At 38.0% G+C, this 21697-nt stretch overlaps 1 protein-coding gene across 2 annotated transcripts in view; it reads left to right on the forward strand.

Moving 5' to 3' along the window:
• BCKDHB (branched chain keto acid dehydrogenase E1 subunit beta) overlaps positions 1 to 21697 on the forward strand; it is a 134779-nt gene that overhangs the window by 67630 nt on the left and 45452 nt on the right. For both annotated transcript variants that reach the window (XM_076333130.1, XM_076333131.1), the window contains one exon: positions 11595 to 11681. In XM_076333130.1, the coding sequence (XP_076189245.1) occupies positions 11595 to 11681 (87 nt within the window). The remainder of the gene's footprint in view (positions 1 to 11594; positions 11682 to 21697) is intronic.

The raw sequence follows: 21697 nt of genomic DNA on the forward strand, positions 1-21697 counted from the left end.
CCCATGTCCCTTTCCTGCCAAGCCACTTTCCAGCTGTGTGGCCCCCAGCCTGTCCTGGTGCATGAAGTTGTTCCTTCCCAGGTGCAGGACTTTGCACTTCCCTTTTTGAACTTCATGAGGTTCCTGTCAGCTCATTTCTCCAGCCTGTGCAGGTGCCTCCAAATCGCAGCACAACCCTCTGGCTTATAAGCCACTCCTCCCAGTTTTGTGTCATCTGCAACTTTGCTGAGGGTACATTCTACCCCATCATCCAGAAGCGACTGAAGAGTTGTCTGAAAAGGAAACTGCACTAATATTTTCTAAATAATGATTTAGAATACAGTTCTGCAAATGTGTACTGAGATTGCTGGGGTGCTCCCTACTGTGGGTCATCTCACTGACAGCACTCAGACCGCTTACAGATGCGTGTCTCCTGCTTCAGTGAGCATGTGGTTGCTTTTTTGTGATCAAAGTTAGGAAAATGTTGTATATTTCATAAAAGAATTATCAGTAAGTTCTTTGATGCTGTTTTTAATCACTAAAACTAGTGTTCTTCACTCACACTGAAAGTTTCCCGTAATTTCTGAACATATTAAGGAGAAGATGAGGAAAAGTAAGCATGGTCTTGCTAAGGCTAACTCAGGCTGAACCAACGTGATTGCTTTCTGTGACAAAAGTGTCTGGATCTGTGGACAAGGGGTGAGCAATGGATGACTTACCTTGACTTCGGCAAGGCTTTTGATACTATCTCCCAGAATAGTCCTGTATCCAAGTTAGGACGTCATGCTCTGATCAGATGGACAGCTGGATAGGTAAAATGCTGTTTGTATGATTGGGCCTCGAGGGTCATGGTTAATGGGTAGAGTATGGTATTCTACCTGGAGGCCAGTAACAAGCGAGTAGTACTGCAGGGGTCTGTCTTGGGACCTGTCCTGTTCAAACATCGCTATCAATGATGTGGAGGAGGTGATGGAGTGCACCCTCATCAAGCTTAACAGATGAGACCAAATTCTGGGGAGGGGGAAACAAGTGATATGCTTGAGGGCAGGGCTGCTGTCTGGAGGAGCATAGACAAACTGGAGGAATGGGCTGACAAGGAATGCGCAGACAGTGACTTTATGAAATTCAGCAACGTCAAATGGCAGGCCTTTCACCTGGGAAGGAAGAGCTTGTGACGGTAGAGACCAGGAGTGCCTGGCTGGGGAGCAGCTCTGCAGGGAAAGTCCTTGGGGGCCTTGGTGGGCAGCGAGCTGAGCATAAGCATGCAGTGGCCCTGGCAGCAACAAGAGCCAGCAGCATCCTGGGCTGTGTCAGCAGAAGTGTGGCCTGGTGCTCAAAGGCAGCAATTGCCACCCTCCACTCAATACTCAAGGCTTGGGCCCCCAATAAAAGAAAGATATTGATAAGGTCATCAGGTTGGTTGAGGGCTGGAGCCCTTGCCCTTAGGTGGATGGGCACAGTCTAACGGGTATAAATGGTTAATGTAAATAAACGGGGCAGGCAAACAGTTACACCAATGCTGATGATTTTATTTGTAATCCTTCTTATTAAGAGGAGGTGCTTAATCAGGTCCATTGCTTGGAAAATGTATGTAATTCCATACAGGAGGAAGTCAGGATGAAGACCTAACCCATTGCAGGGACCTCACTTGAGGTTAGAGGCAGTAAAGCCTCAACTGCTTAATGCAGCACTATTTGAGGTGTAAGGACCATACTTCTTCCTGGGAACTGTTTTTATTTTGCCATAAGAGGCTGTGTAGGTTTAAACAGGAGCACAGTAGTAAACTGTTTAAGTGAAGCTGATAAGAGAACTGAGAATTGGTTGTTGGTTATTGTTTATTTTTAGACAGCTCAGATGTTATTTATACTGAGTGACAGAGCAAGTTGTGAATGATGACTCCTGAGCAAAATATTTTCGTTGCTTTGACACACTGAATTTGAGCAATTCATCTCAGTCTTCAGAGAGATTTTTATTTGTGTTGGCCTTGATCTTCTGAGACATCAATGTAATATTTGCATTTCAGTTGGTAACAAAGGAAATAAATATATAGACATATGCATCTGCATGCAGATAGCTAGATATGCATACTAAAACTGAGAAAGTGCAGAGAAGTCTTTAAGTAACTTTTTTTGAAAGCTTGGTTGTCTCCATAGCAATTTATCAACTTTTAATTGAGTCCCCATACATTGTTCACAGTAAGAAAAAAAATATATTAAAAAAAAAATTGAAATTGTACCTACTATGGTAATTTTCTCTTTACTACAGGGTCAGAGTTCTTGGAGAATTTTCTGAAAATAGGTTTTCAGAATTATTGCAAGCCTATTAACTTGTTTCCTCACTCCAACTCATCTAGTAGGAATACAAAATTCCTGTACATAATGTAAAGGTTGATTTCTTGACCACCAGCTCAGATGTAGCTGGAAATCATGGAAGTGATTTTATTCATAACCTTTCTGACAACAGGAACAGGGCTCACCAACTCCAGCAACAGGTAATGCACATGTATGGGCTTAAGAATGCTTAAAGGGAAAAAAAATGTTAGTGTCTTTGAGCCAGCTGAGTTCTGCATGTATATGCTCTGTGTATACCTATCTGTATGTATCTAGAATTACATTAAAGGTTAAGTCTTACAAATTTATTATGAATCTCTGCTTTGTGTAGTCTATCAATGTGACTTTATTTGAAATAAAGTCTTTTAAAATCTAAATTCCTTGGGACACAGACCCATAATAATAATGTTGCCTTTACTGTTATCATCTCGTTTTTTTCTCCAGAGAACAGTATTTATAATATAAAATCTTTATTGATACTTAATCTTATTCTTAAACATAGTGTCAACGGAAGGTCAGAGGTCAGAGTTATGATGGGTAGCTGGCTATAAATAAAAGTATGGGTGTTGGGGTTTTTTTTAATAATTTTTCTTTCCCCATCCTGCTGTTAGCATCCCCTCCTGCTTCTGCCTTTGCTGCTGTCAAAAATGCAGTCCAACTGTTTCCTGTGTTCCAGATTGTTCCTTCCCCTTCCTTCGAGGTGTCATTAGGATTTTAATCTGACTATGTTGGGCTAATACTATGGAGTTGGTGGAAGTAGTAGCCAGGTAGAAGTACAGCAAAACTGAGCTTTTAGGGAGAACAGATTTAAAGTGTTCATGTAAAATTAACTTGAACTCTTCTCTGGGAGCTTTACTCCTTATTAGAAATCAATATTTGAATGCACAGTAACAACTTTCAGAGAGCTGAATGGAGAGTATGAGAGTTGTCTACAACCTGCTACACCTTACTACATGTTTGGTAATTTATTTCATGAAGCATTAATAATTTGGTTTCAGGTAAACAGCTCCTTGGGTAGCAGATACATTTTTAATACTTTTCTACCTTTTTTCTTCATTATTATGATACTTGGAGTTGTAAAGCATTATGCTTTTAGATCTTTCTTTGTTTTCCCTAATAGCTGGTCTTTTACTCTGATTTGAAATTAATTGGAAAGGAGGCTAGACTAACAAGTTTTGGGGTTTAAGTTTTGGATTTTTTGTTTGTTTTTGTCTTTTGCTCCAGAGAAGGCAGGTAGTGTCAGAGGAGGGTTGAGCAGCAGGGACAGCCTCTTCGCCCTAATGTGCTAAGGTCTCATGCTGTATTGAACACTAGTGGAGGGCTGTTCTCTGTTCTTTGACTAGTCCCTGTTACTGTTGTCTCCTTCCAAGGACCATGTTTTGGTTCTCTTTGTGAGAAACCAGAATCCATGGCTGTTCATCTTTGTGCTCTTTGCAGTCTGGGAGCCCTAATGGATCTTCTCGTCCTCACCATGTAAATTACTTATCGCAGATCCTTTTGCTTTGGGGAAGCTCTGTCCGGGCCACAGCCTGTCGCAGCAGCCTTGGGCCATGCATCTGCAGTCAATGAATTCCAGGCTTGTAGGTCAGACGGCACAAACCTCGGCTGCATCAGCTGAACGAGCAGGCAGTAATGCATTAAAAACCTCTGTTTTGGTTAACTACTAGCGGCAAGACAAAGATTTGTGCTCTGCTAATGTGGATCAGTTAAAATGATTGGCAACATTTTAGCTATTTGTGTCAAGTTAAAAAGAAAGTGAATTTTCTTTTTCATTCCCTGCTGTTAATCAGCATACTCGTCTATTACAGAACTGCCTATGTTTCTTCATTTTATTGTTTGAAAAGTTTTGTTTAAGATTTTTCTCCAATGGCCTTCCTAAATGATGGAATAAGAATGATGTTTTTTCCTTTCTAAGTAGTTTTATCTTTGATCTATGTACATTGTTGCCAGCGTTCAGCTAGGATTCTCTGTGATATTATTGCAATACTCCGATATGTTTATTATACTTACACTAGCCTTATGAATCTTAACAGGCTGACTGTCTCATTACCAGTAATTGAGAAATCTTATTCATACTTTGGGCTGTTGAGCTGTGTGTGATGAAATAATGGTTTGTCATGTCATTTATTTGTCTTTGCATCTTGATTTTACTGATAAATGAGTTTCAGTTAACTTGCAATTGTAGCGTAGACATGATATAGTGGATTTGAAGGCTCTCTCTCATTTTCCTTCTCTGGGAATTTAGTACTGTTGAAAACCACACCAAATGGTGTTATTTTATTTTCTTTTAATTCAGGTTAATTATTTAGTATTTTTTCTTTGATGTTATGAATTATTTTTTCTGCTGTGTTGGAGCTTTAAAGAGTGTATACTATTCCTAGCTTTTACTACTTCTAGGGGAAGGTAGTTCTTCTGTGCAACTGATTAGTTATAATTTGCAAACTAGGTCACGATCATTAGGCCGTTATAGGGCTTTTGCATCTCCAGGCTCTTAGGACACATCCTATTCCTCTTCCCTTCTATTCCTTCTCTTTGCACCCTGGTAAAAAAAAAAAAAAGGTGCTTGAGGATCTATTTGGTTTTCCACAGATTCCACAACTCCAACATGGCTCTGGGATGTCTGGAAATTGGGGACATAGTGACTGCATTTGTTAAGATTGTCAGTATATCACATGCACAAACAGTTCATTGTATCTGGGGTACATGGGACCTAATGTGTCATGCTATGGATCTGCACATGCTTAGTAAATTTAATCCTCAGTGATTCATCTGGCAGGTTATGTTATACATTTCTCTGTGGGAAATGCTGAATAAAAATCTGGGATCTTATTTCTATCCCTATGCTTATGATATTCAGTACCAAGAATGCTGCTATGCAATTTCATTTGTTATTGAAACGTTAAAAAGGAAGTAGAACTAATGGGTTGGGGAAAGTAGCCTCCCTCAGGTTTTACAATTTCCAAGCACAAATTCGTTAAAGCTGATCTAAAAATGAAAAAGAAAAAATGTTTTTCAAGGCATTTATTGAAACTTTACCAAGTTGTTGTTTTTTTTTTTTTAAAGCTTCCATATTCTGATTGGTTTTCAGTAAAGGCATGTATCTATTAATGTTCATTTTTATACAATTTTATAATTGTTTGCATACATGCTTAGTGTTAAATGAGATATAATACAAATACAATTTCAGTACTTTTGCCAGCTTTAAAATTATTTTGGAAAGTTATTTTTTTCAATTATGCAGGAATTTTTTATAGTCTCTAAAGAACACGATCAAAAGTATGCAAAACTTTAAATGTGAAAGTGAACATCGAAATAATTCATTTTCTGTAAGAGATGGAGAATCTTTCTATTCTGAGAACAAGATTTTCTTTTTAAAGAAAATAGGCAACTTGCCATTGTGACAGAATAACAGCCATTTATAATCTAATTCTGACTTTGATCATTTCTTTAAACGCAGTTGTGTTAGTGAAGCAGCTGGTTACACTGGAAGTAATGCTGTTGCTATGTGTGTAGAGTAATAGGGTAAAATGCAGTTGACCATCAAACTCATTTTGGTTTAAGACTGCTTTCTCCTAAGTAAGGGCATAGTACGTTATTGGTAGTGTCAGCACTTAGATTTCAAATTGCTTGGAAGCGCCAGACTTGTGTTGTTTTCTTCTGTCATCAGTGCCTGTAGGAGGGGAGAAAGCAGCCAACATGATGAATTGAGAGTTGAACAGAAAAGTGATTATGGATCTTGGATAAAGAGTGTGGTCAGGGAGATTGAAAATAATTTGCTTAGCTGCTTCACTGCGAAAACACTGGGCTGCAGTTCAGAAAACCTTCAGAGTGCAATCTGAAAGCATTAGTCTTGCAAAGGCGTTAAGGTTTTTTTTACTTTTCATTATCAGGGGGATCATGCCGCTAGCCTTTTGCTCTGACGCAACGTCAATTGTCATCCTTGTGGATGACACCGATGTAAAACAGTCCTGACAATGAAATTGAGGTGGGAAAGTATAGTCAATATTGGTTTATGGTTTTGTTTTAGGGTTAATTTAGTAGTTGAAAGCCCTGGAGTCTTTTCTCTAATGACTGGATAAAGCACAGGTGACAGTGGTGTGCCATGACCTGGGTCTCAGCTGCCCTCTGGAGGGAGGGAGCACTGCTGAGGCTTTCTGTGAGTGAATCCTGATATGCCTCTGAACTCTGAATCTGTCTCTGGGGTGGTGTTTGCTGCTTTATGCTAACTGTACACTGCTGCAGGATAAATGGGATTATCTCCTTCAGCTGGCTTACCCTGTGGCCCCTTCAGTGCTTGAGGAGATGCTAGGGGTGGGCTGGAAACAGGAGGTTCTTGGTAGAACAGGACCTCTCCCTTTCAGGAGCAACCAGGGTTGCATCAGCTGAACTCGGCTGTGAAAGTGCAGAGTGACCATGACACAAAGAGGAGCTATGCTCTCTAAAAGCTTGGATGTTGCTTCTGACTTTCCTCTATGGTCTGTTACTAAAGATGGCAAAAAAAAGTTTTCATTTAATTTGAGATAGGAGATACCTACAGAATCTCTTAGCACCCTCAGAAGCCTCTCTGGACTTTAAAGATCAGCAAACAACACCTTCTGGTTGTGGATGTAAAGAAGGAACATTTTTATCAGTGCCAATCTCCTAAGCCACACCATATTTTTTGAAGATGCATTTTTAAAAGTACTCTACATGAGCTGCAGAATGTGCATGCATTTCAAAATTTTAATCTCTTACTGAGGTGAGAAGAAGTGTAAAGACTGGGGTTTTGGAAGATAGAGCAGGGTTGTTGGGGAAATGGAGGAGAATCAAGCCCTTATAGAAATGCAACAAGTCTCTGGTTGAGGGGACAAAATACATTGTTCCTTGAAAGGCCATCCTTTTCTCTAGCTAATTCAAATGAAGAAAAAAAAAAACCAAAAACCAAACACTCCAACTATCCACCTTTTTAAAAGGTGATAAAATGGTAGGATTCTATGCTGGCCAATTTGTTACACTGTGCTGATTTAACCACTGTCTTCTCCAGTTTTATGCCAGTGGTATTTCCCATTAAGTTTGAAGGGTGAGGACCCCATTACTGGGTGTTACCGTGCTGTATTTATTTGGATTGTAAATGCTCTTCTGAATGTTGGGCTTTGGTTATCCTGGAGGTTGAATGCTTTCCTCATTTGTTTTGACAGGGACTAATGTTTTATAGTAGATTTTAAAAATGAAGTTCATGTTTTATAGAACAGCATTGATATCTGAAAATAATCATTAACAATGTCCACTGTGCCCTATTGATCGTAGAGCAGTTACTTTTGAAATTTTCCCTTTTATCTGATTAACCATTTTACTTCCAGGAAATAACATTAAATTTTCATATGAAGACACAGAAATTAAGTAAGTTAGCCATTCTAGAACACTACCAATGTAGGAGAAGGTTGGACTTTTTCATCATGGGCTATGGCTTTCTTCTCAGCTATATAGTCTGAAACATTTTTACATGGTAATGCATATTTAAAAAATTTGTTTAACAAAATCACATCCAGTGCTATTGGCTGCTGTTGTTACTGTATAGTACTGTCATCTGTAAGATAGAGAAAACAATATAATAGTTAAAATGAAGAGGGCATACAGAGACCCAATATGTTTGATGAACCAAAGTATCTTTCTACCAATAATTTATTAATCTGATACCTTATGGAGTGTTTTTTCCACAAAAAAACCCCAAACAAACAAACAAAAAACCCCCAAAAACTGTGTCCCAAATCAGTTAGAAGGAATAATCTATAAAACTATAAAAAATTAGCAAGGAAGAAGCAAGTAGGGAGAAATAACTTAGAAATATATGATCAACAATTCATAATTAGGTGCTGAAAAAACAAATTAACATAGTTGAGAAGTGAGGTATTAGTGCTGTGTTGACTTTAACTGTATGTCATGTAAAGGCATGGAAATAGTAAAGTCACTGACGTTCTGCAGAGTCTGACTTTTAACCTGTTTTTTAATATTTCTATCACAGATATGGAAAACATTTAAATCCGTTACTGATAAGTTAGAGGTAACAAACAGCTGGAGAAATGGTAAAATAGACACTTAGTCACTGATAAAGAGAAGATAGATTCATTAACTGAGCTGGGTTCAGGCACATAATATATTTTTCAGCATATCCAAATAAAATTTTGTATCTTGAAATAATAAATGCACACTATATTTCCATCTTTATTCCAAGAAGCAGTTATCCTTTAATGACAAAACCCTCTTTCCCAAGAACAGGGAATCGCAGTCATCAGTTGAAACTGGACTCATGTTGTTATGCTTTGGCCAAAAGGCCTCATACATCCAAGTGCTGCAGTATCGAGGGTATGTTATCTCTGTGTTTGGCATTGTTCTGGAAAAAGGCTGGAATGCTGGTTTCAGATGGGTGTTCTTCAAGAAGGATATTGAAAACTGGAGACGATTCAGGGTAGGGTTGTAAGAATGATGAAGGAATTGGAAGTGTGCTTCATGGTGAAAGATTCAGAGCTCAGTTTGCTTAGTTTAGCAAAAGTGTGGTTAAGAGATCATTTGATCACAATCTTAACGTATTCATGTGGGGAGCAGAAATGTGATAATAGATAGCTTCTCCATCTAGCAAACAGAAGTAAAATAAGAACCAGCAGCTTGAAGTTGAAGTCAGCCAAATTAGTTTGGAAATACGGTGCAAAATTTTAACAGGGAAGGCAGTTAAACTCTGGAACAACTTACCAATAGCTGTGATGCATTTGCAAACACTGGAAATACCATAATTAAGATTGCATATCTTTCTGAAAGACTCACTGTAGCTTAGGAACAAGTGTTAAATGTGAAGTAGAAATTGATGCAGGGGAGCCTGTAATATTCAGGAATCGCAATATTCACATCCTTCCTTAAAGTCCAGGACTCTATTTGCAGTGCAGTATAGTGGTTAATTTCTGCTCATTTTGATTCTGGTTTAACCATTAGGAGAATTTTTAAGGTATTTCTACATGGCACAATGTGGTGCAGGTATCCACGCTGACCCTGAACAAGCTAGGATGGGTACTAAGAGCACCAAAGCTATGCTAGCATGGTTTCCCAACAGGAGAGATATATAGTGCTTTTTAGCAGGGCTGAGATGCTTGTATGCAATGCTTGGTGATCACAGCTGCTTGCTCGCTCTTAACAAGCTCCTACAGGCAAAGAATCCTTGAAGCCCTTGGGAATCATATGTAAAAATAAGGATTTCTCGTATAGGAGAAGCAGGTTTCCAAAATGAGATTTTTTTCCTTTTTTTTCCTTTTTCTTTATTGTTTACATGGGTTCAATTTGAGAACAGATAAATTCAAGCAAGAAAAGTTATCAGTTACTCAGAGCAAGAAACCATATTGGACTCAGGAAACGTGTGATGTGAAAATAGTCAGAGGCTGAGAAATAGTGAAGGAACACATTAAAGACCCTAAGCTTACTCTTTCCTAAACAGCAAATTATCTCCATTGTGGAGACAGGATACTGGACTGCTGGATTACTGGTCTGATCCCATGTGGATTTTCCTACATGCATTCTAACAGTGTCTGTTTCATACTATTAAATTCTGAGAAACCAAATCTGGAACCTTAATGATAACTTGTAATGTTTTGAAGTGTGAACCTCTCGGAACAAATATATGCAAAAGAATCTTTGTTTAAAATAAAAGTAAGAGGATTCTGAAAAAAACCTTTTAAATTGATCAATTGTATCAGGTTTACCATAGCAATTTAAAACTGATTGTATCAGTTTTATCATACCAACTTAAAACTGGAGTGTGCATTTTGTTCGTTGAACTGTCGTTTTAATGTAAGGAACAGATTTATACTGCAGTTAATGCCTCTGCTTTTCAGATACGAGTTTCCATTGCTGGCAAAAGAAATTCAAGAAATCAGCCTACGTAACTGTGGATCACTTTCCAACTGTTGAAATGGCTTTTCCTGTCTTGTTTAGCTCTGAATGTTGTCAAACCACTTCATAGTACAGTATATGGATCATCTTGTTTATAAGCCTGTGACTTGCCAGCACATCTGTGGATGAGCTACTTAGAGCCATTGATTGAGTCATTGCTAGAAAAGCAAAAGAATTAGAAAAGTACTTGAATCAGAAGGAAAACTGTATAATTAAGGCATTGCCTATATGTATTCTGTTATGTAGACAACACGGAGCTGCCTGACTGGAGAATGTGCTGGTGTAGACATTAAATTGAAGATCACGGCATTAAGAAAGTCTGAGCTGATAGCTAGCCCTGTCTTGGGCTTTGCCACTTGATGACTAATGGTACACCAGCAGTACACTATGTAGTTATGTTAAAAATCAGACTGTAACTGTTCTTGAAAGATTAATATACACATTAATCAAATTTTTTTTTCCTGATGTGCATCTCTAGAAATTCATGAAACTTTTTTATGCACCTTATGAAATTATAAAATGTGTATTATGAAAAGTGAGTCTTTGCTGCCATGTTTCTGACCAAAGGTATCTGATATTGTTGATTCTAGGCAATTTAGCATGTAGTTGCAATAAACTTCAAGATATTTGGGCGTGGTGAAGCTTTATACTCCCATCAGATTAAAAAAATTTTGCTTTCACTGTTATGTTTCACAATGAACCAAGTTTGGTTTTTTGATTAAAAGATGCTTACATCACCTTCTGTATATATTGTGCTATGTAATTATTTATAAAGTAGATCATATACATAAAAACTGCACACTGAGATTTAAAATTAGAAAATGTTGCTTCTAATTGCTGTGTAAAACTTAAATAAGCAGCATTAATCCACATGATTGTTTTCTTGCTAAAATTTTTATTTAATAGTTTTACTTTCTGAATAGCTATGATTCATGACTTAACCTAGGATCTGGTTGTGCAAAGATATGTATCAGTGAAGGATTTCTTTACATGTGTGTCTCTTAGTATTTTCAGGATCCAAGTTTTTACTGACTTCTTGTTAAAATCCTTATTCTCCTTCACAAATGTTACAGTTTGCATTGATAGGGTGAATTCATATGCAATGGAATAAATTTTTATTCTTGATATTTGCTTAAAATGGAGTGGAAGATATAAACACTTTTATAGTCAATAGAAAAACATCCTATTAATTACTCAATTTAGACTTTTAGGATGATTTATCTTTCAGTGAAAATTCAGGAGGGGAAAAGTAGCTACATTCTAACACTGCTAATAATGTCACATATTTCATATATTCCACAAGTAGTACAAGTGAGAAATCACAAAAGCTGTAGTTTGATTACATTTTTGGGGTTTGCTTTTCCTTTTCAGTCGGTGGTGAAGACTGGGCGATTGCTGATTAGCCATGAGGCTCCCTTGACAGGAGGATTTGCATCTGAAATCAGTTCCACAGTTCAGGTACAGAGGTTATTTGTATTTAAGTGTTCTGCATGGCTGAATATGTTTACCAATAGAAAGAATATTTATTACTACATTAGAAGTCGAGTTTTTAATATTTTTTTAAGTTGCTCTCTTTTACTTTTTTGTTAATTTTCAGTTTTGTGGATGCTTTATCTTTATTTTATTTTTTGTGTTACTTTATCTGAACAGCTGAGAAACCATGTACCTATCAGGCACTGTGCATAGCTTCTGCTAATCTAGAAAATTTAACTTTCACTGAAAAGCAGGGAGGATGCACTGTCAGATGCAAAGGGAAAATCTTTATGTAGAGTCTGTTTTTAAGGTACTTTTTATACCTTTCTCATATTTTTATCCCCAAAGCTGCTTAAAAATACATTCTAGGAATGTTGGAATCAGACACAGAAAAAGCACCCAGGTCCGGTACAGTATAACGAGGTGTTAGACATAGTGTTCAGAGACCTCATTAGGAAAGCAATCTGTGAAAGTGGTTCATGTATAGTTGTGGTGATGCTCACGCATGTGTAGAGCTTGTATGCACAGAACAGCTTTGAAAGCTTGAGATGTACATCGGTATCAGTTGTGTGGAGCATTAGGCTTTAACTTTTTTGGAAGTCCTTTTGAGGTTTCTGACACGTTTTATATCTGTACTTGCATACAGATTTTCCCCTTAACTTGATTTCTTTCCTATGCCCATCAGTGATACTGGTTTATAGAAACATCTCAACTAATTGTGTCCATCACCGTCTGATTACTATTTTCCAATTATTCTATTCTTAGAGTAGTTAAATTATAGGACTAGAGAGAAATGGGATTCTAAAATTCACAAAATATAAACCATCCAGGCAGTAGTTAAAGCTTGGGAATTAGCCTTTTTGTAGGAAGGAATAGAGTTAATTGTTCTGGGAACGTAATTTTGAATTAAATATGCATAAGGAGTCGGAAAACTGTGTTTCTTGATCTTTGTGATACAACTTCTTTTAAAGAGTAATTGTTTTAATTTTAATATAATTATATGGTCATTCATTTTTTCTACCAAGATTTTGTCTCCATTAAGAACCAAATATTTATCATCCTTCTAAGTAATTAGTATTTGACCTCCCTTCTTTTCTAGGTAGCCTCTTTGATTAAAATAAGTCTAGTAAAGTCATAAGGTACTGCCAACCGTGACTGTTGAAAGTGATGATTTTTCTTAAATTCTTATGAAAATGTGAAATAAACTCAACCAAAAGAGCCTGTCTTTTAGTGTCTTGTTTTATTATTAACACTTAAGGAGAAAACTATTCTAAGCTGTGCAGCAATCTCATAATTTACTGGCATAACAAAGGAAAGCATATGTGTTGGAGAAAAAAGTGAGTTGAAAAAAAGCTTATCAGTAAATATTATTGGAAGAGCATGGGATGCTCAATATGTTGCTGAAACTACAAAATGAGTCTTTAATCTCCTCAGACCTCCACTAAGAAAGCTACTTACCTGATTTATCCATCTTACATATCAGATGTATCTTGCCAAATATCACTTACTTAGAAAACAAAGTTTAAAATGCTTTAATAAAGGGCTATTTATTTCTGTCATTATTGAAAGCAAATATTTGTTTCATGATAGTATCGTAGAATCATAGAATAGTTTGGATTGGAAGGGACCTCTAAAGGTCACCTAGTCCAACCCCCCTGCAATCAGCAGGGACATCTTCAACTAGAGCAGGTTGCTCAGAGCCCCGTCCAACCTGACCTTGAAGGTTTCCAGGGATGGGGCATCCACCACCTCTCTGGGCAACCTGGGCCAGTGTTTCACCACCCTCAGCATAAGAAATTTCTTCCGTCTATCTAGTCTCAATCTACCCCGCTTTAGTTTAAAGCCATTCCCCCTTGTCCTGTTGCAACAGGCCCTGCTAAAGAGTTTGCCTCCATCTTTCTTATAAGCCCCCTTTAAGTACTGGAAGGCTGCAATAAGGTCTCCCCGAAGCCTTCTCTTCTCCAGGCTGAACAACCCCAACTCTCCCAGCCTTTCTTCACAGGAGAGGTGTTCCATCCCCCTGACCATTTTCATGGCCCTCTTCTGGACCTGCTCCAACAGGTCCGTGTCTTTCTTCTGCTGAGGGCTCCAGAGCTGGACGCAGTACTCCCGGTGGGGTCTCACCAGAGCAGAGTCGAGGGGCAGAATCCCCTCCCTCGACCTGCTGGCCACGCGTCTTTTGATGCAGCCCAGGATACGGTTGGCCTTCTGGGCTGTGAGCGCACATTGCTGGCTCCTGTCCAGCTTTTCATCCACCAGTACCCCCAAGTCCTTCTTGGCAGGGCTGCTCTCATAACTTGATATTCATATTTTTTAGGAAACTAGTATTTGTATCTTGAGAAATATTAGTTAATTTATCACACTTGCTACCTCAGAATAAATTGGAATATAACTCTTCAGCATTGAATTTATCCATGGCGAGTTTCTTTCATATAAATTGGTTGACTTGAATCCGTGTTATAACCATATTGTCATTACTCTTTATATCCATTCTTGAAGATTTTATCATCCGTACTAAAATTTTGATACCAGTTATTTTTAAGAATATTCATACTGCAAAGGAGATTAGAATAATATTTACAAAGCATTACAACTTTTTAAAGAACAGTATTGCTTTAGGCATAATAAAGACCTTGCTTTTTTTATTCAGTTAAAACATTTAATCTCTAAACTATCAAGTTAAGTCCATATGTCTAATATCACTGTGCTGTAAAAATAAAAACGAAAAGTGAAATTCTCTTTTGCTGGATACAGTGCATACTGAAAATGCCAAAAATTGGGGATTGCAGTTGGCTTTAGTTTCGTCTTACACATGGAAGTAGTAAGACTTCAATAAAGTGTGTCCAGTTGGATTAGATGGTTAGTTTCCATATTGTTATTCCATCCTTGCTGTGACGTCTCTCATCACAGAAATAAGGTGAATAAAAGTACATAGGTTATTTTAAAAGTTAACTGTCACAAACACTTCATGGTGATGTACACTTCAAGGAAAAGAGTACAAATGTAAATGATGGCTTGCATTCATGAACTATAGGAGAAAACTATATTGAACAGTTTTTGCATATGAGAGATTGAAAGGAGCATTTGGAGAGCTTATTAAATAAGATTTGTTCTGTGTCAAATACAGAATGTTTTAAAGGGACATGTTATTGCATTAAGTAGTCATTTACTCTGATTTCTCAAACACATAAAACTAAGAACAGGATGAAGTGGTGTAGTTAAAACTCTACGTGATATGACTTTGCCCTTTGTACTGATGTTCCATATGTGATCTCAACGGGTATTCTGAAGTTGAGATCATATATGAGCAACATATGAGGGGATAAATTCAATACAGGTACAGTTCATATTGATTATGTTCTGTATAAAAGGTTGCAAAACTGTCACGTTCAGCAGAGAGGGGACTAAAATTTTGCTTAAGGCATACGGTTGGAGCACAGTTTGAGAAGCCTTGGAGAAGGGCCCACTGAGATGTCACTTCCAAAATAATGAGGCATTGGGTGTGGAAATCATCAGTACATTAATCACTTGTAATATAAAAGAATGTAAATCCAGTATTTGTGTCCCTGTTTAAAAAAAAAAAGGGAAAAAGAAAAAGGGAAAAAGAAAGAAACAGGATGTTTTCAAAGAGGGATGAGAGGGAGTAAAAAGGGAAACGGGAGTAGATTATCTTAAGTTGTGTGATAAAAAGCTTATCTACACACACACACACACACACACACACACGTACACATGCAAAGGAGCCCAGAGGCACAGCAGCAGGCAGGGGAACCCCAATAACCCAGTCTGGGAAATGGAGCCCCTGACTCAGTTCCTGCCAGGTCTGTCCCCAGCCTCAGCCCTGTGGGCCAGGACAGGGACACCCAGCACCAGGAGTCAGGGACACTCTGGACTACTCTGAAGGCTAAGGCGGGGTTGCTGCCTGCCAGAGTTTGGGACTTATGGGATGCAGGGAGGAGCATTTTGGAATCATACAAGACTTATGAGATGTTCAGAGGAGGAACCAAAGGTGGGGAGAGGTGGGGACCAAGGTGGGTTTGGGGAGGAATAGATATAGGAAAATTGAGAGATAAGGGGATAAAAAGGACTGGCTGCATATAAACAGGCCGGTTGGTATGACTGGCCATGCCCTGTGCCTGATCAGCATGATGTGTCCTGTTTTCTCATTAAACTCCGTTTCTAACTGTTTTCCTGGGTGAGACTTTTTCTATTCTGTGTGCATGTGTGTGTGTATGGAGGCCTCAGTGCCAGCCACTGGAGTCAGAGCATGGGTCATGGGGGCCAGTGGGCTCGGGGCTTTTTAACATTAGAGGCTATTCTGCTTAATTTCTGGTACATTTGGGTCCAATAAATAGCAACTGCTTGACCGCAAGAGTTTGTCTGCACTGAATTGGCATAGTACAATATGTAATGTTCTTTCTTGTTATTCAAGTCACCTTTCTTGTCCTTCTTTATCCAAACTCTTTTACAAAACCTATACTACTGTTCTAAGAAGGGAAGGCAATTTGGTGAAGAATATATTTAGAAATTGGAAATTGAGGAGAGCAGAATTAAGATCGCTGGGGAAATTTATAGGTTGTTGTTGAAGACGTGCTTGTTGGGAAAGGATTAGGATGTGTGCACTGACTAGTGGCTTGATTTTTCATTTCCTGGTTTTTAGGGCTTGTACATCCAATGTGTTGTACCATTCCTGCTTTCTATAGAACTAGATGGGGGGAAGGTTGTATTATGGTTAAAATAATATGGTGGTTACTATTTTCTGATAGGACGGAAATAAATGTAGGGAATTAGCACATACCATCTGACACTGACCTTGCAACTACAGAAAATGTATGTCACAGGAAGGTCTTGGTGGTTTCTACCTATTCTCTACAAATAATAGTTAAGTTACTGAAAAATAGAAAATGCTTACTAAATTTGAATGTTTTCATTTAAGGAATTTAAAATTTCATTTAGGAATTTTGATCTTTGTGTACATCAATAACATAACAGCATACACCATGAAAATGTATGTTGTTATTAAAATACAAGAAATGCACGTGACTAAAGAAAGGTGTTAGCTGGCCTGGTAAAGATCATTGCTGTCTATAAAATAGCAAGATGGCACAGTGTTTTTTGTAGAGGGTCGCACAGATGTAAAAAGGAACATATTTTCTTCATTCTTGCAAGAGCAGAGCAATTCTGGTTTAATTGTGGTTTTCTGTCTTAGTAGTGCAGTTTCTTTTCTTACTGCCTGGTAACTACTTTGTCCCTGGGCATCTGTCTACACCTTGTGAGGATCTGGAGAACAGGGGATGTTGAGTCAGCTACCAAAGAAATGTACAGGTGAACAGAGCTCAGTCCTCAGGAGTCCTTCCAGAAGACTCAGTGTGTTTCTCAGAGTTGCACAGGAGTTTCAGTCTTACAAAAGGTTGACATTAATCAGGGGATAGGTACCAACAAATTCAATGAAATAACCTGTTTCTGAGGATTGAGTTACGTGATCTTATTTTTTCAATTCTTCAGTTCTGTATCTAAAAAATTGGATATAATAACCTTTGTCTATTTGGACTGGTGGTGCTTTAGATTTCCTCCTGCTGCTGCAAAATAGGGCTTATTCTCCAGTAAGTGGTGTAATTTCCTGCTAGTGTGTGACATTAGGAGAAACTATTAGATGAGCTATCTTTGTGAGAAGCACTTCAGGAAAAGGAAAAGTGAATATGCCTAAGAATGCTTTTCAGAATGTAAGGGTTTCAGAGAAATTTTATTCTAAAGCAGATTACCATAGAAAGAATTTGCCAAAACAAAAAAAAACCTTGAACAACAACAACAACAACTTTCAATTATTTCAGCAGTATGACGATTTAAAGTAAAATAGCCCTAAGTCTGATATTGGACAGGAACTGTCTTAAATAACTATTATTTTACAGAGCCCTAACAAAAAAATTTTACCTTTCCAACAAAATGCTTCCAGAATATTTGAACTGAATAATTTTTCATACTATTACATTATGTGTCTTTAGAATTTGGGGTGTTGAGATATTCCAAACAGTCCTATTATTTCAGTTTTCTCATGAGCTGAAGTTATTCCCAATGAAGCTGTGACAGTCCTCCATGGCCCTTTGTGGTGCTTTGAGGAAGTGATTGCAATGTAGAACTCCAAAACATTTGCAAGACCAGGTTTGAGTTTCAGATTATGCATCTGTGTCTGTACTTAGTGCAATAGGAACCAGTTAATAACTTGAAGTGGTCTGTGGGGTTTATTTTGAAATTATGATGAGTTAACATCAAATCTTGTGCTGGTGCCACTTAAAATCTAATCTTAATGAACAGGCTGTAAACCTGTGTTAAAGTCTGTCTTTATTGAAAGTAACGCTTCCATTGTCATTGTTATTCGTTTATAGTTAAATGATTTCATTCTCACAATATGTGTTGAAGCAAATTGCCTTTTGAACTGACCAGTGAGATATAATGGAATGTATACATCTTAAGAAGTTGGAGGAGTTTGAGGTACAAATTGTTAGAACTACTTAATTATAGAAATGAAGGAAATTTGAAATAATTCTCTATTCAGTTGGAGAAATAATAAAAGAAGACTCAAACATGTTTTTCCAAGTTGATTAGAAAGATGATTGAGCACAGGCCAGTCTGGACAGCTTTTCGTAGGACGCAGACTTTTTTCACTGTTGAGTACCATTTCATGGAATGGCTAAACAAAGAGGCTCTGGACTTAAATGTAACACGGATACCTAAGAAAAAAGGCATGCTAAAACAAGCAGGTACAGGACTATGGCCATTCAACTGACATAAGAAAATTATTAAATCTGAATTAATGTTTTTTAACTTTGCTTTGACACAGTCACATTAGGCAGTAAAATTGGAAGAGATGAAAGATTGACACAATGTAGTCCTTCATTTACTACCCTGTTTAACTTTGTTTGCCACTTTCACTCTTTTAGCCCATCTAGCAAGAATCACAAGCTATAAGAGCCTGGTTTTATAGATCACAACATCAGTTTCTGTCACTAGGAGTATGATCTAGGAAATGCTGGTATAGAGTATAAAGAAAAGCTGGAATAAACACAGGGAAGTAAATTCAAGTTGGGCATAAAATGTATAATAATACCATAGAAAAAGAGCAGTGACTTGAAGGAAAAGAAAATCAAAACATACAGAAATAAGCCAGAATAATGGAAAATAATAATGTTACTTCCTAAGTAAGGAGTTGGGAGTAGTAAGGGAAATACCATCAACATGAAGTTGCCATTTTGTGACTTGAGTCAAAGGTGTATGTGAAAGGTGCATGAAGATGTTCCTTGTGTTTATAAAATATGAATATAGGCAGTTCAGCAAACCCCCTATTTATGATGCAGCATGAACTAGAAGCAATTTTTGCTATACAAGTCTGAAGTTTTGCATAGTATTGAATGTCATCAGCATACTTTGATAAATAATGTAGAAAATAAAAGTGAATAGACAAATGTTACAAACCCAAGATTTCTCAAAGGAAATAAAGCTGTATTAGTCATCAATAAAAACTGAAGTTTATATACTACAAAAAAATGCTAAAAAAGTAAGATTCACCAGTGATACTGAAAAGTTCAGTAAAATCAATATAAAAAAAATGATCTTTTATATTAGGAATTTGACTTAGGAATTTAATGTGAATCTTTTATACTAATTATCAAACTAAGAGTTATTCTGTATCTTAAAGAGCTTTCTAAAGAGCTTGGATACAGCAATAAACATTTGAGATTTTGTGTTTTCTTTTGTAAATAGAAGAACAAGTTTTGTGCCTTGTACTCTTCTGTGTGCCCCCTTCTAGACCTTTGCCCCTCATTGCTTGTGAGATTCTCTGCTACAGTGCCTGCACAGCACGTGGGGCTTGTGAGCCCAGCTGTAGGGATTTGGTGGTTGTGTTTGTCTGGCAGAGGTGGTATTTTTCTGAACCTGTATCACTTTCAAAAGGGAACCAAAATCCAACAAGCAATGAATGTTCTCAGGGTAGTGCCTGTATTTTCTCCACACTAACTTTTTGAGGCCAAAATTGTTCTGGATGTTACGCCAAAGTCTCTTCTTATAAAGTTTGACTCACTGTGTGGAACTATCTTAATTTTCATCTTGTTTCATGTTCTGATATCTATGACCCATACCAAGAAGTCTTGTTTCATAACTATAAGAAATGCAGCAAAAGATGAATGGACTTCTAAGAAGCTTTCTTTGGTGTTATCATGTCATAAAGTCCAATTTACTGCTGAGACTTTATGCATGCTTATTTTATTTTTGGTGGGCATACATAGGGAGGAACAAATCTCTCTAAAATGCAAACAGAAAAATCATTATAATAGCGGCCTCTGTTATCAGTTCAGGCTACAAGGGAGTGTTGTGTTCCTCTAGGTTGGAATAAATTCAGTACTGAGAAGAGAAAAATGGTTTAATGAATTGAATATAGCCAAATATTAAATGGAACACACAATAATCTGTCTGTACTGTGTAAAACTCCCAAATATGTTTCTTAAAACAAGCAAACAACCCCCAAATCCTAAAATAACATTCAAGTTGGAAAATGAAGTGCTCAAAGATTGTGGTGGATTTTTATAAAATCCACCCCAAAATGCACTCTCTAAAGTTGTAAACACAGGGTGTTTACATGTCCAATTAGTCCCGTCTCTAGACACAACAAAAATCAAAATGTCTTATTCATCTGCAGCTCAGCTTGAAGTCTCTTCAGCTTCTGTGAAACACTTCATGAAAAGGTCCACGCAGGAGTGGGCACGCGTGCTAAGAGATGTCCCAGCTGTGAGGTTGCTCATGCACACTCGCTCCTCTTGTTTTTGGGGACAGTCTCATTCCCTGCATGAGAGGGAACACAAACGAATGCCCTGGCTGCCCTGCCTACAGGCAGTGTTTCAGCCAGCCACTCGTGGCACGTCCTTCTGATGGCAAATGATTAACCCAAGCTTGAATCCCACTGGTGCTGATTTGGACATGGGTTTCTACACAGTGAGAGTGTACCCTGCCTACTCGGCTTTGGATCTGTCCTGTCTAAAAATTATGGGTTGGAGTAAGCTTTTACCATGCACCATGGGAGTATCCTCACTGCTGGCAGGAGCTAAAGCTGTTTCTTTTTTTTCTCTAGGGAGGTAGAAGCAAGAATGAGACAGGAGCTTGGCAGTTTCCATAGGCACTGAAAGGAAAGGGACAGTAAGCACTGCCTCATTAGGAGTCTTTAATAAGCGAGAGACCAAGGCCACCAGTAAGGTTTTGAGGGGCCGTTCCCAGTGTATGAGAATAAACGCCTGCTCTCTTGGAGCATGCTACACATGCCAGCTTTGCTGCTGTGGGATCAGAGTTCACAGATGGGAAAGGGTGGGTAGGATGACAGGCGTGTGCCAGTAAACAGCTCGTGGTGGATGGAGCAGGGGAAGCTCAAGACAGCGGGCAACTTGAGACTGCCTGCTTCTCCAGACAGGCATTTGTGGTAGGCAGTACCCGTCAAGGCACTTCTTAGGAAAGCATTCAACCAAGAAAAGAATATTCTTAAAGCTTGGCATTAACTTGCATGCTTTCTATAGAGTTACTTATTTTCAAGTAATATATCGAATAAATGCTTTTGGCACTGAAGCAAAATAGCCCTCTCCTGTCCATTTTCATCTGTGCTGTCTGTTAGGCAGGGGGCAGCATTTCTTCCAGATGCATCAAACCCCATTTGTCTTCTCCTGTCTGAACTGGTTTTCCTGTATTGATGGAGTAGGCAAGTGTGCAGCCGAGTACTTTTTTGTTTCTTATGCAAATTCTTGAAGAGGCACAAGGAGTTTATCCCAGGACAATACAACGTGGTGAAGTGGCAGAATACACTGAGAGTCGTTGTGGTTCAGTGAAATCAAAAGTTTTGGCTACTGAACAAGTTCAGTGGTGGATTCACGTTAATCAGTCGAGTGTATAGTGTTAGGTATGCTCTTAGTGTATTTACTGAGGACATTTTTTCCATGTTCTGATATTTAATTTGGCATGCAAATGTC

The sequence above is a fragment of the Aptenodytes patagonicus genome, chromosome 3, assembly GCF_965638725.1.
Source record: "Aptenodytes patagonicus chromosome 3, bAptPat1.pri.cur, whole genome shotgun sequence".
NCBI lineage: Eukaryota > Metazoa > Chordata > Aves > Sphenisciformes > Spheniscidae > Aptenodytes > Aptenodytes patagonicus.